The 15,402-nt window shown below is 49.0% G+C and overlaps 2 protein-coding genes across 6 annotated transcripts in view; one reads left to right on the forward strand and one right to left on the reverse strand.

Annotated features, from left to right (window-relative positions):
* The window catches only part of usp34 (ubiquitin specific peptidase 34), a 472,579-nt gene that overhangs the window by 250,757 nt on the left and 206,420 nt on the right, over positions 1 to 15,402 (reverse strand). The window lies entirely within an intron of this gene.
* LOC132819259 (octapeptide-repeat protein T2-like) overlaps positions 248 to 15,402 on the forward strand; it is a gene marked incomplete at its 3' end in the record, with an annotated part of 53,955 nt that continues 38,800 nt past the window's right edge. Inside the window, exon 1 of the mRNA XM_060830686.1 lies at positions 248 to 351. Within this exon, the coding sequence (XP_060686669.1) occupies positions 248 to 351 (104 nt within the window). The remainder of the gene's footprint in view (positions 352 to 15,402) is intronic.

Here is a 15,402-nt window from a genome sequence, read left to right on the forward strand (position 1 = left end):
AACGAGAGTGAGAACGAGAGCACGCGAGAACAAGAGAGCACGAGAACGATAACGAGAGAGAACGATAACGAGAGCGAACGAGAAAACGAGAGCGAGAGAAAACGAGAGCGAACGAGAAAGAATGATAACGAGAGCGAGAGAGAAAACGAGACCGAGAAAGAGAAAACGAGAACGAGAGCGAGAGAAAACGAGCGAGAGAGAGAAAAAACGAGAGCAAGCGCGAAAACGAGAGCGAGTGAAAGCGAAAATGAGAGCAAAAACGAGAACGAGAGCGAAAACGAGAACGAGAGCGAAAACGAGAACGAGAGCGAGATTAAACGAGAGCGAGAGAAAACGTGAGCGAGAGAAAACGTGAGCGAGAGAAAACGTGAGTGAGAGAGTGAAAACGAGAGTGAGATAACGAGAACGAGAGTGAGAGAGAAAACGAGTGAGAAAACGAAAGCGAGAGCGAAAACGAGAGCGAAAGAGAAAACGAGAGCGAGAGAGAGCGCGAGAGCGAGCGAGAGTGCGAGAGAGACAAAAAGAGAGAGCGCAGCAACGAGAGAAAACGAGAGAGAGCGAACAAGAGAGAGAGCAAACGAGAACGAGAGCGAGAGAGGGAACAAGAGAGAACGAGCGAGAGATAACGAGAGAGAGAAAACACGAGAGAACGAGAACGAGAGCGAACGAGAACGAGAGCGATAACGAGAGAGAACGATAACGAGAGAGAGAGAAAACGAGAGCGAGAGAAAACGAGAGCGAGAGAACGAGATCGAGAGCGAGAGAACGAGAACGAGAGCGAGAGAACGAGAACGAGAGTGAGAGAGAAATCGAGAGTGAAAACGAGAGCAAGAGAGAGAACGAGAACGAGAGCGAACAAGAGCGAACGAGAACGAGAGCGAACGAGAACGAGAGCGATAACGAGAGAGAACGATAACGAGAGAGAGAAAACGAGAGCGAGAGAAAACGAGAGCGAGAGCGAGAGAACGATAAAGAGAGCGAGAGAACGAGATCGAGAGCGAGAGAACGAGAACGAGAGCGAGAGAGAAATCGAGAGTGAAAACGAGAGCAAGAGAGAGAAAACGAGAGCGAGACAGAGAATGAGAGCGAGGGAAAACGAGAGCGAGAGAGAGAAAACGAGAGCGAGAGAAAACGAGAGCGAGAGAAAACGAGAGCGAGAGAGAAAACGAGAGCGAGAGAAAACGAGAGCAAGAGAAAACGAGAGCGAGAGCGAGAGAACGATAAAGAGAGCGAGAGAACGAGATCGAGAGCGAGAGAACGAGAACGAGAGTGAGAGAGAAATCGAGAGTGAAAACGAGAGCACGAGAGAGAAAACGAGAGCGAGACAGAGAATGAGAGCGAGGGAAAACGAGAGCGAGAGAAAACGAGAGCGAGAGAAAAAACGAGAGCGAGAGATAAAACGAGAGCGAGAGAAAACGAGAGCGAGATAAAACGAGAGAGCGAGAGAACGAGATCGAGAGAGAAAACGAGAGCGAGAAAAACGAGTGAGAAAACGAGAACGAGAGCGAGAGAGAAAACGAGAGAGAGAAAACACGAGAGAGAGAAAACGAGAGAGAGAGAGAACGAGAGAGAGAACGAGAGAGAACGAGAGAGAACGAGAACGAGAGCGATAACGAGTGAGAACGATAACGAGTGAGAACGATAACGAGTGAGAACGATAACGGGAGAGAGAAAACGAGAGCGAGAGAAAACGAGAGCGAGAGAACGAGAACGAGAGCGAGAGAGAGAAAACGAGAGCGAGAGAGGGAAAACGAGAACGAGAGCGAGACAGAAAACGAGAACGAGAGCGAGACAGAAAACGAGAGCGAGAGCGAGAGCGAACGAGAGCGAGAGCGAAAACGAGAACGTAAACGAGAATGAGAGCGAGATTAAACGAGAGCGAGAGAGAGAATGAGAGAGAGAAAACGAAAGCGAGATAACGAGAACGAGAACGAGAGAACGAGAACGAGAGCGAGAGAACGAGATCGAGAGCGAGAGAACGAGAACGAGAGCGAGACAGAGAATGAGAGCGAGGGAAAACGAGAGCGAGAGAGAGGAAACGAGAGCGAGAGAAAACGAGAGCGAGAGAGAAAACGAGAGCGAGATTAAACGAGAGCGAGAGAGAGAATGAGAGAGAGAAAACGAAAGCGAGATAACGAGAACGAGAACGAGAGAACGAGAACGAGAGCGAGAGAACGAGATCGAGAGCGAGAGAACGAGAACGAGAGTGAAAACGAGAGCAAGAGAGAGAAAACGAGAGCGAGACAGAGAATGAGAGCGAGGGAAAACGAGAGCGAGAGAGAGAAAACGAGAGCGAGAGAAAACGAGAGCGAGAGAAAACGAGAGCGAGAGAAAACGAGAGCGAGAGCGAGAGAACGAGAACGAGAGCGAGAGAGAAATCGAGAGTGAAAACGAGAGCGAGAGCAAAAACGAAAATGAGAGCGAGATTAAACGAGAGCGAGAGAGAATGAGAGAGAGAAAACGAAAGCGAGATAACGAGAACGAGAACGAGAGAGAAAACGAGAGCGAGAGCGAAAACGAGAGCGAGAGCGAAAACGAGAGCGAGAGCGAAAACGAGAGCGAAAGAACGAGAACGAGCGAGAGTGTAAACGAGAGCGAGAGAAAACGAGAGCGAGAGAGAAAACGAGAGCGAGAGAACGAGAGCGAGAGAGAAAACGAGAGCGAGAGAGAGAACGAGAGCGAGAGAGAAAACAAGAGCGAGAGAAAACAAGAGCGAGAGAAAACAAGACCGAGAGCGAGACAGAAAACGAGAGCGAGGCAGAAAACGAGAGCGAGAACGAGAGAGCATGAGAACGAGAGAGCATGAGAACGAGAGAGCACAAGAACGAGAGAGAACGATAACGAGAGCGAGAGCGAATGAGAAAACGAGAGCGAGAGCGAGACAGAAAACGAGAGCGAGACAGAAAACGAGAGCGAGACAGAAAACGAGAGCGAGACAGAAAACGAGACAGAAAACGAGAGCGAGAGAGAAAACGAGAGCGAGAGAGAAAACGAGAGAGCACGAGAGCGAGAGAGAGCGATAACGAGAGCGAGAGCGAATGAGAAAACGAGAGAAAGGGAGAGAGAAAACGAGAGCGAGAGAGAGAAAACGAGAGCGAGAGAGAAAACGAGAGCGAGAGAAAACGAGAGCGAGAGAAAACAGGAGCGAGAGAGAGAAAACAGGAGCGAGAGAGAAAACGAGAGCGAGATAAAACGAGAGCGAGAGAGAGAAAACGAGAGCGAGAGAAAGAAAACGAGAGCAAGAGAGAGAAAACGAGAGCGAGAGAAAACGAGAGCGAGAGAGAGAAAACAGGAGCGAGAGAGAGAAAACAGGAGCGAGAGAGAAAACGAGAGCGAGATAAAACGAGAGCGAGAGAGAGAAAACGAGAGCGAGAGAGAGAAAACGAGAGCGAGAGAAAGAAAACGAGAGCAAGAGAGAGAAAACGAGAGCGAGAGAAAACGAGAGCGAGAGAGAGAAAACAGGAGCGAGAGAGAGAAAACAGGAGCGAGATAAAACGAGAGCGAGAGAGAGAAAACGAGAGCGAGAGAGAGAAAACGAGAGCGAGAGAAAGAAAACGAGAGCGAGAGAGAAAACGAGAGCGAGAGCGAAAACGAGAGCAAGAGCGAGAGAGAGAAAACGAGAGCGAGAGAGAGAAAACGAGAGCGAGAGAGAGAAAACGAGAGCGAGAGAGAGAAAACGAGAGCGAGAGAGAGAAAACGAGAGCGAGAGAAAACGAGAGCGAGAGAGAGAAAACGAGAGCGAGAGAGAGAACAGGAGCGAGAGAGAACGAGAACGAGAGATAAAACGAGAGCGAGATATAAAACGAGAGCGAGATATAAAACGAGAGCGAGAGAAAACGAGAGCGAGAGAAAACGAGAGCGAGAGAGATAAAACGAGAGCGAGAGCGAGAAAACAGGAGCGAGAGCGAGAAAACAGGAGCGAGAGCGAGAAAACAGGAGCGAGAGCGAGAAAACAGGAGCGAGAGAGAGAGAACGAGAACGAGAGAGAAAACGAGAGCGAGATAAAACGAGAGCGAGATAAAACGAGAGCGAGATAAAACGAGAGCGAGATAAAACGAGAGCGAGAGAGATAAAACGAGAACGAGAGCGAGAGAACGAGACCGAAAGAGAAAACGAGAGTGAGAGTGAGAAAACGAGAGCGAGTGAAAGAAAACAGGAGCGAGAGAAAACGAGAGCGAGATAAAACGAGAGCGAGAGCGAGAAAACGAGAGCGAGAGCGAGAAAACGAGAGCAAGCGAAAGAAAACGAGAGCGAGAGAGAGAAAACGAGAGCGAGAGAGAGAAAACGAGAGCGAGAGAGAAAACGAGAGCGAGAGAGAGAAAACGAGAGCGAGAGAGAGAGAAAACGAGAGCGAGAGAGAGAGAAAACGAGAGCGAACGAGAAAACGAGAGAGAGAGATAACGAGAGCGAGAGAGAGAAAACGAGAACGAGAGAGAAAACGAGAGCGTGAGAAAACGAGAGCGAGAGAACGAGAGAGTGAAAACGAAAGCGAGAGAAAGAAAACGAGAGCAAGAAAAAGAAAACGAGAGCGAGAGAGAGAGAAAACAGGAGCGAGAAAACAAGAGTGCGAGAGAACGAGAACGACAGAGAAAATGAGAGCAAGATACAACGAGAGCGAGAGAACGAAAACGAGAGCGAGAGAAAACGAGAGCGAGAGAGAAAACGAGAGCGAGAACGAGAGAGCACGAGAGCGAGAGAACGATAACGAAAGCGAGATAAAACGAGAGCGAGAGAACGAAAACACGAGAGCGAGAGAGAAAACACGAGAGCGAGAGAGAAAACGAGAGCGAGAGAGAAAACACGAGAGCGAGAGAGAAAACAGGAGTGAGATAAAACGAGAGCGAGATAAAACGAGAGCGAGATAAAACGAGAGTGAGAACGAGAGAGAGAAAACGAGAGCGCGAGAGAGAAAACGAGAGCGAGAGAGAAAACGAGAGCGAGAGAGAAAACGAGAGCGAGAACGAGAGAGCACGAGAGCGAGAGAGATCGATAACGAAAGCGAGATAAAACGAGAGCGAGAGAGAGAGAAAACGAGAGCGAGAGAGAAAACGAGAGCGAGAGAACGAGAACGAGAGAGAGAAAACGAGACCGAAAGAGAAAACGAGAGTGAGAGTGAGAAAACGAGAGCGAGAGAAAGAAAACAGGAGCGAGAGAGAAAACGAGAGCGAGAGAGAAAACGAGAGCGAGAGAACGAAAACGAGAGCGAGAGAACGAAAACGAGAGCGAGAGAGAAAACACGAGAGCGAGAGAGAAAACACGAGAGCGAGAGAGAAAACACGAGAGCGAGAGAGAAAACACGAGAGCGAGAGAGAAAACACGAGAGCGAGACAGAAAACACGAGAGCGAGAGAGAAAACACGAGAGCGAGAGAGAAAACACGAGAGCGAGAGAGAAAACAGGAGCGAGAGAGAACGAGAACGAGAGAGAAAACGAGAGCGAGATAAAACGAGAGCGCGAGAGAGAAAACGAGAGCGAGAGAAAACGAGAGCGAGAGAGAAAACGAGAGCGAGAACGAGAGAGCACGAGAGCGAGAGAGATCGATAACGAAAGCGAGATAAAACGAGAGCGAGAGAGAGAGAAAACGAGAGCGAGAGAGAAAACGAGAGCGAGAGAACGAGAACGAGAGCGAGAGAACGAGACCGAAAGAGAAAACGAGAGTGAGAGTGAGAAAACGAGAGCGAGAGAAAGAAAACAGGAGCGAGAGAAAGAAAACAGGAGCGAGAGAGAAAACAGGAGCGAGAGAGAAAACAGGAGCGAGAGAGAACGAGAACGACAGAGAAAACGAGAGCGAGAGAACGAAAACGAGAGCGAGAGAAAACGAGAGCGAGAGAGAACGAGAGCGAGAGAGAGAACGAGAGCAAGAGAGAACGAGAGCGAGAGAGAAAACGAGAGCGAGAGAGAGAAAACGAGAGCGAGAAAGAAAACGAGAGCAAGAGAAAGAAAACGAGAGCGAGAACGAGAGCACGAGAGCGAGAGAGAACGATAACGAGAGAGAAAACGAGAGCGAGATAAAACGAGAGCGCGAGAGAGAAAACGAGAGCGAGAGCGAGAAAACGAGAGCGAGCGAAAGAAAACGAGAGCGAGCGAAAGAAAACGAGAGCGAGAGAGAGAAAACGAGAGCGAGAGAGAGAAAACGAGAGCGAGAGAGAGAAAACGAAAGCGAGATAACGAGAACGAGAACGAGAGAGAAAACGAGAGCGAGAGCGAAAACGAGAGCGAGAGCGAAAACGAGAGCGAGAGCGAAAACGAGAGCGAAAGAACGAGAACGAGCGAGAGTGTAAACGAGAGCGAGAGAAAACGAGAGCGAGAGAGAAAACGAGAGCGAGAGAGAAAACGAGAGCGAGAGAACGAGAGCGAGAGAGAAAACGAGAGCGAGAGAGAGAACGAGAGCGAGAGAGAGAACGAGAGCGAGAGAGAAAACAAGAGCGAGAGAAAACAAGAGCGAGAGAAAACAAGACCGAGAGCGAGACAGAAAACGAGAGCGAGGCAGAAAACGAGAGCGAGAACGAGAGAGCATGAGAACGAGAGAGCACAAGAACGAGAGAGAACGATAACGAGAGCGAGAGCGAATGAGAAAACGAGAGCGACAGCGAGACAGAAAACGAGAGCGAGACAGAAAACGAGACAGAAAACGAGAGCGAGAGAGAAAACGAGAGAGCACGAGAGCGAGAGAGAGCGATAACGAGAGCGAGAGCGAATGAGAAAACGAGAGAAAAGGAGAGAGAAAACGAGAGCGAGAGAGAGAAAACGAGAGCGAGAGAGAGAAAACGAGAGAGAGAGAAAACAGGAGCGAGAGAGAGAAAACAGGAGCGAGAGAGAAAACGAGAGCGAGATAAAACGAGAGCGAGAGAGAGAAAACGAGAGCGAGAGAAAGAAAACGAGAGCAAGAGAGAGAAAACGAGAGCGATAGAAAACGAGAGCGAGAGAGAGAAAACAGGAGCGAGAGAGAGAAAACAGGAGCGAGAGAGAAAACGAGAGCAAGATAAAACGAGAGCGAGAGAGAGAAAACGAGAGCGAGAGAAAGAAAACGAGAGCGAGAGAGAAAACAGGAGCGAGAGAACAAGAGTGCGAGAGAACAAGAACGACAGAGAAAACGAGAGCGAGAGAACGAAAACGAGGGCGAGAGAGAAAGCGAGAACGAGAGAGCACGAGAGCGAGAGCGAACGAGAAAACGAGAGCAAGAGAGAAAACGAGAGAGAAAACGAGAGCGAGAGAGAGAAAACGAGAGCGAGAGAGAGAAAACGAGAGCGAGAGAGAGAAAACGAGAGCGAGAGAGAGAAAACGAGAGCGAGAGAGAGAAAACGAGAGCGAGAGAGAGAAAACGAGAGCGAGAGAGAGAAAACGAGAGCGAGAGAGAGAAAACGAGAGCGAGAGAGAGAACAGGAGCGAGAGAGAACGAGAGCGAGAGAGATAAAACGAGAGCGAGAGCGAGAAAACAGGAGCGAGAGCGAGAAAACAGGAGCGAGAGCGAGAAAACAGGAGCGAGAGCGAGAAAACAGGAGCGAGAGAGAGAGAACGAGAACGAGAGAGAAAACGAGAGCGAGATAAAACGAGAGCGAGATAAAACGAGAGCGAGATAAAACGAGAGCGATAAAACGAGAACGAGAGCGAGAGAACGAGACCGAAAGAGAAAACGAGAGTGAGAGTGAGAAAACGAGAGCGAGTGAAAGAAAACAGGAGCGAGAGAAAGAAAACAGGAGCGAGAGAGAAAACGAGAGCGAGAGAGAAAACGAGAGCGAGAGAACGATAACGAGAGAGAAAACGAGAGCGAGAGAAAACGAGAGCGAGAGAAAACGAGAGCGAGAGCGAGAAAACGAGAGCAAGAGCGAGAAAACGAGAGCAAGCGAAAGAAAACGAGAGCGAGAGAGAGAAAACGAGAGCGAGAGAGAGAAAACGAGAGCGAGAGAGAGAAAACGAGAGCGAGAGAGAGAAAACGAGAGCGAGAGAGAGAAAACGAGAGCGAGAGAACGATAACGAGAGAGAAAACGAGAGCGAGAGAAAACGAGAGCGAGAGAAAACGAGAGCGAGATAAAACGAGAGCGAGATAAAACGAGAGCGAGAGCGAGAAAACGAGAGCGAGAGCGAGAAAACGAGAGCAAGCGAAAGAAAACGAGAGCGAGAGAGAGAAAACGAGAGCGAGAGAGAGAAAACGAGAGCGAGAGAGAGAGAAAACGAGAGCGAACGAGAAAACGAGAGAGAGAGATAACGAGAGCGAGAGAGAGAAAACGAGAACGAGAGAGAAAACGAGAGCGTGAGAAAACGAGAGCGAGAGAACGAAAGAGTGAAAACGAAAGCGAGAGAAAGAAAACGAGAGCAAGAAAAAGAAAACGAGAGCGAGAGAGAGAGAAAACAGGAGCGAGAAAACAAGAGTGCGAGAGAACGAGAACGACAGAGAAAATGAGAGCAAGATACAACGAGAGCGAGAGAACGAAAACGAGAGCGAGAGAAAACGAGAGCGAGAGAGAAAACGAGAGCGAGAACGAGAGAGCACGAGAGCGAGAGAACGATAACGAAAGCGAGATAAAACGAGAGCGAGAGAACGAAAACACGAGAGCGAGAGAGAAAACACGAGAGCGAGACAGAAAACAGGAGTGAGATAAAACGAGAGCGAGATAAAACGAGAGCGAGATAAAACGAGAGTGAGAACGAGAGAGAGAAAACGAGAGCGAGAGAGAAAACGAGAGCGAGAGAGAAAACGAGAGCGAGAACGAGAGAGCACGAGAGCGAGAGAGATCGATAACGAAAGCGAGATAAAACGAGAGCGAGAGAGAGAGAAAACGAGAGCAAGAGAGAAAACGAGAGAGAAAACGAGAGCGAGAGAAAGAAAACGAGAGCGAGAGAGAGAAAACGAGAGCGAGAGAGAGAAAACGAGAGCGAGAGAGAGAAAACGAGAGCGAGAGAGAGAAAACGAGAGCGAGAGAAAACGAGAGCGAGAGAGAGAAAACGAGAGCGAGAGAGAGAAAACGAGAGCGAGAGAGAGAAAACGAGAGCGAGAGAGAGAACAGGAGCGAGAGAGAACGAGAACGAGAGATAAAACGAGAGCGAGAGAAAACGAGAGCGAGAGAAAACGAGAGCGAGAGAGATAAAACGAGAGCGAGAGCGAGAAAACAGGAGCGAGAGCGAGAAAACAGGAGCGAGAGCGAGAAAACAGGAGCGAGAGCGAGAAAACAGGAGCGAGAGAGAGAGAACGAGAACGAGAGAGAAAACGAGAGCGAGATAAAACGAGAGCGAGATAAAACGAGAGCGAGATAAAACGAGAGAGATAAAACGAGAACGAGAGCGAGAGAACGAGACCGAAAGAGAAAACGAGAGTGAGAGTGAGAAAACGAGAGCGAGTGAAAGAAAACAGGAGCGAGAGAAAGAAAACAGGAGCGAGAGAGAAAACGAGAGCGAGAGAGAAAACGAGAGCGAGAGAACGATAACGAGAGAGAGAACGATAACGAGAGAGAAAACGAGAGCGAGAGAAAACGAGAGCGAGAGAAAACGAGAGCGAGAGCGAGAAAACGAGAGCGAGAGCGAGAAAACGAGAGCAAGCGAAAGAAAACGAGAGCGAGAGAGAGAAAACGAGAGCGAGAGAGAAAACGAGAGCGAGAGAGAGAAAACGAGAGCGAGAGAGAGAAAACGAGAGCGAGAGAACGATAACGAGAGAGAAAACGAGAGCGAGAGAAAACGAGAGCGAGAGAAAACGAGAGCGAGATAAAACGAGAGCGAGATAAAACGAGAGCAAGCGAAAGAAAACGAGAGCGAGAGAGAGAAAACGAGAGCGAGAGAGAAAACGAGAGCGAGAGAGAGAAAAACGAGAGCGAGAGAGAGAAAACGAGAGCGAGAGAACGATAACGAGAGAGAAAACGAGAGCGAGAGAAAACGAGAGCGAGAGAAAACGAGAGCGAGATAAAACGAGAGCGAGATAAAACGAGAGCGAGAGCGAGAAAACGAGAGCGAGAGCGAGAAAACGAGAGCAAGCGAAAGAAAACGAGAGCGAGAGAGAGAAAACGAGAGCGAGAGAGAGAAAACGAGAGCGAGAGAGAGAGAAAACGAGAGCGAACGAGAAAACGAGAGAGAGAGATAACGAGAGCGAGAGAGAGAAAACGAGAACGAGAGAGAAAACGAGAGCGTGAGAAAACGAGAGCGAGAGAACGAAAGAGTGAAAACGAAAGCGAGAGAAAGAAAACGAGAGCAAGAAAAAGAAAACGAGAGCGAGAGAGAGAGAAAACAGGAGCGAGAAAACAAGAGTGCGAGAGAACGAGAACGACAGAGAAAATGAGAGCAAGATACAACGAGAGCGAGAGAACGAAAACGAGAGCGAGAGAAAACGAGAGCGAGAGAGAAAACGAGAGCGAGAACGAGAGAGCACGAGAGCGAGAGAACGATAACGAAAGCGAGATAAAACGAGAGCGAGAGAACGAAAACACGAGAGCGAGAGAGAAAACACGAGAGCGAGAGAGAAAACACGAGAGCGAGACAGAAAACAGGAGTGAGATAAAACGAGAGCGAGATAAAACGAGAGCGAGATAAAACGAGAGTGAGAACGAGAGAGAGAAAACGAGAGCGAGAGAGAAAACGAGAGCGAGAGAGAAAACGAGAGCGAGAACGAGAGAGCACGAGAGCGAGAGAGATCGATAACGAAAGCGAGATAAAACGAGAGCGAGAGAGAGAGAAAACGAGAGCGAGAGAGAAAACGAGAGCGAGAGAACGAGAACGAGAGAGAGAAAACGAGACCGAAAGAGAAAACGAGAGTGAGAGTGAGAAAACGAGAGCGAGAGAAAGAAAACAGGAGCGAGAGAGAAAACAGGAGCGAGAGAGAAAACAGGAGCGAGAGAGAAAACAGAAGCGAGAGAGAAAACAGGAGCGAGAGAGAACGAGAATGACAGAGAAAACGAGAGCGAGAGAACGAAAACGAGAGCGAGAGAAAACGAGAGCGAGAGAGAAAACGAGAGCGAGAGAGAAAACGAGAGCGAGAGAGAAAACACGAGAGCAAGAGAGAAAACACGAGAGCGAGACAGAAAACACGAGAGCGAGAGAGAAAACACGAGAGCGAGAGAGAAAACAGGAGCGAGAGAGAAAACAGGAGCGAGAGAGAACGAGAACGAGAGAGAAAACGAGAGCGAGATAAAACGAGAGCGAGAACGAGAGAGAGAAAACGAGAGCGCGAGAGAGAAAACGAGAGCGAGAGAAAACGAGAGCGAGAGAGAAAACGAGAGCGAGAACGAGAGAGCACGAGAGCGAGAGAGATCGATAACGAAAGCGAGATAAACGAGAGCGAGAGAGAGAGAAAACGAGAGCGAGAGAGAAAACGAGAGCGAGAGAACGAGAACGAGAGCGAGAGAACGAGACCGAAAGAGAAAACGAGAGTGAGAGTGAGAAAACGAGAGCGAGAGAAAGAAAACAGGAGCGAGAGAGAAAACAGGAGCGAGAGAGAAAACAGGAGCGAGAGAGAAAACAGGAGCGAGAGAGAACGAGAACGACAGAGAAAACGAGAGCGAGAGAACGAAAACGAGAGCGAGAGAAAACGAGAGCGAGAGAGAACGAGAGCGAGAGAGAGAACGAGAGCGAGAGAGAACGAGAGCGAGAGAGAAAACGAGAGCGAGAGAGAGAAAACGAGAGCGAGAAAGAAAACGAGAGCAAGAGAAAGAAAACGAGAGCGAGAACGAGAGCACGAGAGCGAGAGAGAACGATAACGAGAGAGAAAACGAGAGCGAGATAAAACGAGAGCGCGAGAGAGAAAACGAGAGCGAGAGCGAGAAAACGAGAGCGAGTGAAAGAAAACGAGAGCGAGCGAAAGAAAACGAGAGCGAGAGAGAGAAAACGAGAGCGAGAGAGAGAAAACGAAAGCGAGATAACGAGAACGAGAACGAGAGAGAAAACGAGAGCGAGAGAGAAAACGAGAGCGAGAGCGAAAACGAGAGCGAGAGCGAAAACGAGAGCGAGAGCGAAAACGAGAGCGAAAGAACGAGAACGAGCGAGAGTGTAAACGAGAGCGAGAGAAAACGAGAGCGAGAGAAAACGAGAGCGAGAGAGAAAACGAGAGCGAGAGAGAAAACGAGAGCGAGAGAACGAGAGCGAGAGAGAAAACGAGAGCGAGAGAGAAAACAAGAGCGAGAGAAAACAAGAGCGAGAGAAAACAAGACCGAGAGCGAGACAGAAAACGAGAGCGAGGCAGAAAACGAGAGCGAGAACGAGAGAGCATGAGAACGAGAGAGCACAAGAACGAGAGAGAACGATAACGAGAGCGAGAGCGAATGAGAAAACGAGAGCGACAGCGAGACAGAAAACGAGAGCGAGACAGAAAACGAGAGCGAGACAGAAAACGAGAGCGAGACAGAAAACGATACAGAAAACGAGAGCGAGAGAGAAAACGAGAGAGCACGAGAGCGAGAGAGAGCGATAACGAGAGCGAGAGCGAATGAGAAAACGAGAGAAAGGGAGAGAGAAAACGAGAGCGAGAGAGAGAAAACGAGAGCGAGAGAGAGAAAACGAGAGCGAGAGAAAACGAGAGCGAGAGAGAGAAAACAGGAGCGAGAGAGAAAACGAGAGCGAGATAAAACGAGAGCGAGAGAGAGAAAACGAGAGCGAGAGAAAGAAAACGAGAGCAAGAGAGAGAAAACGAGAGCGAGAGAAAACGAGAGCGAGAGAGAGAAAACAGGAGCGAGAGAGAGAAAACAGAGCGAGAGAGAAAACGAGAGCGAGATAAAACGAGAGCGAGAGAGAGAAAACGAGAGCGAGAGAGAGAAAACGAGAGCGAGCGAAAGAAAACGAGACCAAGCGAAAGAAAACGAGAGCGAGCGAAAGAAAACGAGAGCGAGAGAGAGAAAACTAGAGCGAGAGAGAGAAAACGAGAGCGAGAGAGAGAGAAAACGAGAGCGAGAGCGAACGAGAAAACGAGAGAGAGAGAAAACGAGAGCGAGAGAGAGAAAACGAGAGAGAGAGAGAGAAAACGAGAGAGAGAGAGAGAAAACGAGAGAGAAAACAGGAGCGAGAGAGAACGAGAACGAGAGAGAAAACGAGAGCGTGAGAAAACGAGAGCGAGAGAACGAGAGAGAGAAAACGAAAGCGAGAGAAAGAAAACGAGAGCAAGAGAAAGAAAACGAGAGCGAGAGAGAGAGAAAACAGGAGCGAGACAGAAAACAGGAGCGAGAAAACAAGAGTGCAAGAGAACGAGAACGACAGAGAAAATGAGAGCAAGATACGAGAGCGAGAGAACGAAAACGAGAGCGAGAGAAAACGAGAGCGAGAGAGAGAAAACAGGAGCGAGAGAACGAGAACGACAGATAAAATGAGAGCAAGAGATAAAACGAGAGCGAGAGAGAGAGAAAACGAGAGCAAGAGAACGAGAACGAGAGCGAGAGAACGAGACCGAAAGAGAAAACGAGAGTGAGAGTGAGAAAACGAGAGCGAGAGAGAGAGAAAACGAGAGCGAGAGAGAGAAAACAGGAGCGAGAGAACGAGAACGACAGATAAAACGAGAGCAAGAGACAAAACGAGAGCGAGAGAGAAAACGAGAGCGAGAGAAAACGAGAGCGAGAGAACGAGAACGAGAGCGAGAGAACGAGAACGAAAGAGAAAACGAGAGTGAGAGTGAGAAAACGAGAGCGAGAGAAAGAAAACAGGAGCGAGAGAGAAAACGAGAGCGAGAGAGAAAACGAGAGCGAGAGAGAGAAAACAGGAGCGAGACAGAAAACAGGAGCGAGAAAACAAGAGTGCGAGAGAACGACAGAGAAAATGAGAGCAAGATACAACGAGAGCGAGAGAAAGAAAACAGGAGCGAGAGAGAAAACGAGAGCGAGAGAGAAAACGAGAGCGAGAGAGAAAACAGGAGCGAGACAGAAAACAGGAGCGAGAAAACAAGAGTGCGAGAGAACGACAGAGAAAATGAGAGCAAGATACAACGAGAGCGAGAGAACGAAAACGAGAGCGAGAGAAAACGAGAGCGAGAGAAAACGAGAGCGAGAGAAAACGAGAGCGAGAGAAAACGAGAGCGAGAGAAAACGAGAGCGAGAGAAAACGAGAGCGAGAGAAAACAAGAGCGAGAGAAAACAAGAGCGAGAGAAAACAAGAGCGAGAGAAAACGAGAGAGCGAGAGAAAACAAGAGAGCGAGAGAAAACAAGAGCGAGAACGAGAGAGCACGAGAGTGAGAGAACGATAACGAAAGCGAGATAAAACGAGAGCGAGAGAGAAAACACGAGAGCGAGAGAGAAAACACGAGAGCGAGAGAGAAAACACGAGAGCGAGAGAGAAAACACGAGAGCGAGAGAGAAAACAGGAGCGAGAGAGAACGAGAACGAGAGATAAAACGAGAGCGAGATAAAACGAGAGCGAGATAAAACGAGAGCGAGATAAAACGAGAGCGAGATAAAACGAGAGCGAGATAAAACGAGAGCGAGATAAAACGAGAGCGAGAAAACGAGAGCGAGAGAGAGAAAACGAGAGCGAGAGAGAAAACGAGAGCGAGAGAGAAAACGAGAGCGAGAACGAGAGAGCACGAGAGCGAGAGAGAACGATAACGAAAGCGAGATAAAACGAGAGCGAGAGAGAGAGAAAACGAGAGCGAGAGAGAAAACGAGAGCGAGAGAACGAGAACGAGAGCGAGAGAACGAGACCGAAAGAGAAAACGAGAGTGAGAGTGAGAAAACGAGAGCGAGAGAAAGAAAACAGGAGCGAGAGAGAAAACAGGAGCGAGAGAGAAAACAGGAGCGAGAGAGAAAACGAGAACGACAGAGAAAACGAGAGCGAGAGAACGAAAACGAGAGCGAGAGATAAAACGAGAGCGAGAGATAAAACGAGAGCGAGAGATAAAACGAGAGCGAGATAAAACGAGAGCGAGAAAGAAAACGAGAGCGAGAACGAGAGAGCACGAGAGCGAGAGAGAACGATAACGAGAGAGAAAACGAGAGCGAGAGAGAAAACGAGAGCGAGAGAGAAAACGAGAGCGAGAACGAGAGAGCACGAGAGCGAGAGAGCACGAGAGCGAGAGAAAACGAGAGCGAGAGAAAACGAGAGCGAGAGAAAACGAGAGCGAGAGAAAACGAGAGCGAGAGAAAACGAGAGCGAGAGAGAGAAAACAGGAGCGAGAGAACGAGAGCGAGAGAGAGAAAACAGGAGCGAGAGAACGAGAACGACAGATAAAACGAGAGCAAGAGATAAAACGAGAGCGAGAGAGAGAGAAAACGAGAGCGAGAGAACGAGAACGAGAGCGAGAGAACGAGACCGAAAGAGAAAACGAGAGTGAGAGTGAGAAAACGAGAGCGAGAGAGAGAAAAACAGGAGCGAGAGAACGAGAACGACAGATAAACGAGAGCAAGAGACAAAACGAGAGCGAGAGAGAAAACGAGAGCGAGAGAGAAAACAGAGCGAGAGAGAACGAGAACAAGAGAGAAAACGAGAGCGTGAGAACGAGAGCGAGAG

Source organism: Hemiscyllium ocellatum, chromosome 10, assembly GCF_020745735.1.
Source record: "Hemiscyllium ocellatum isolate sHemOce1 chromosome 10, sHemOce1.pat.X.cur, whole genome shotgun sequence".
Lineage (NCBI taxonomy): Eukaryota > Metazoa > Chordata > Chondrichthyes > Orectolobiformes > Hemiscylliidae > Hemiscyllium > Hemiscyllium ocellatum.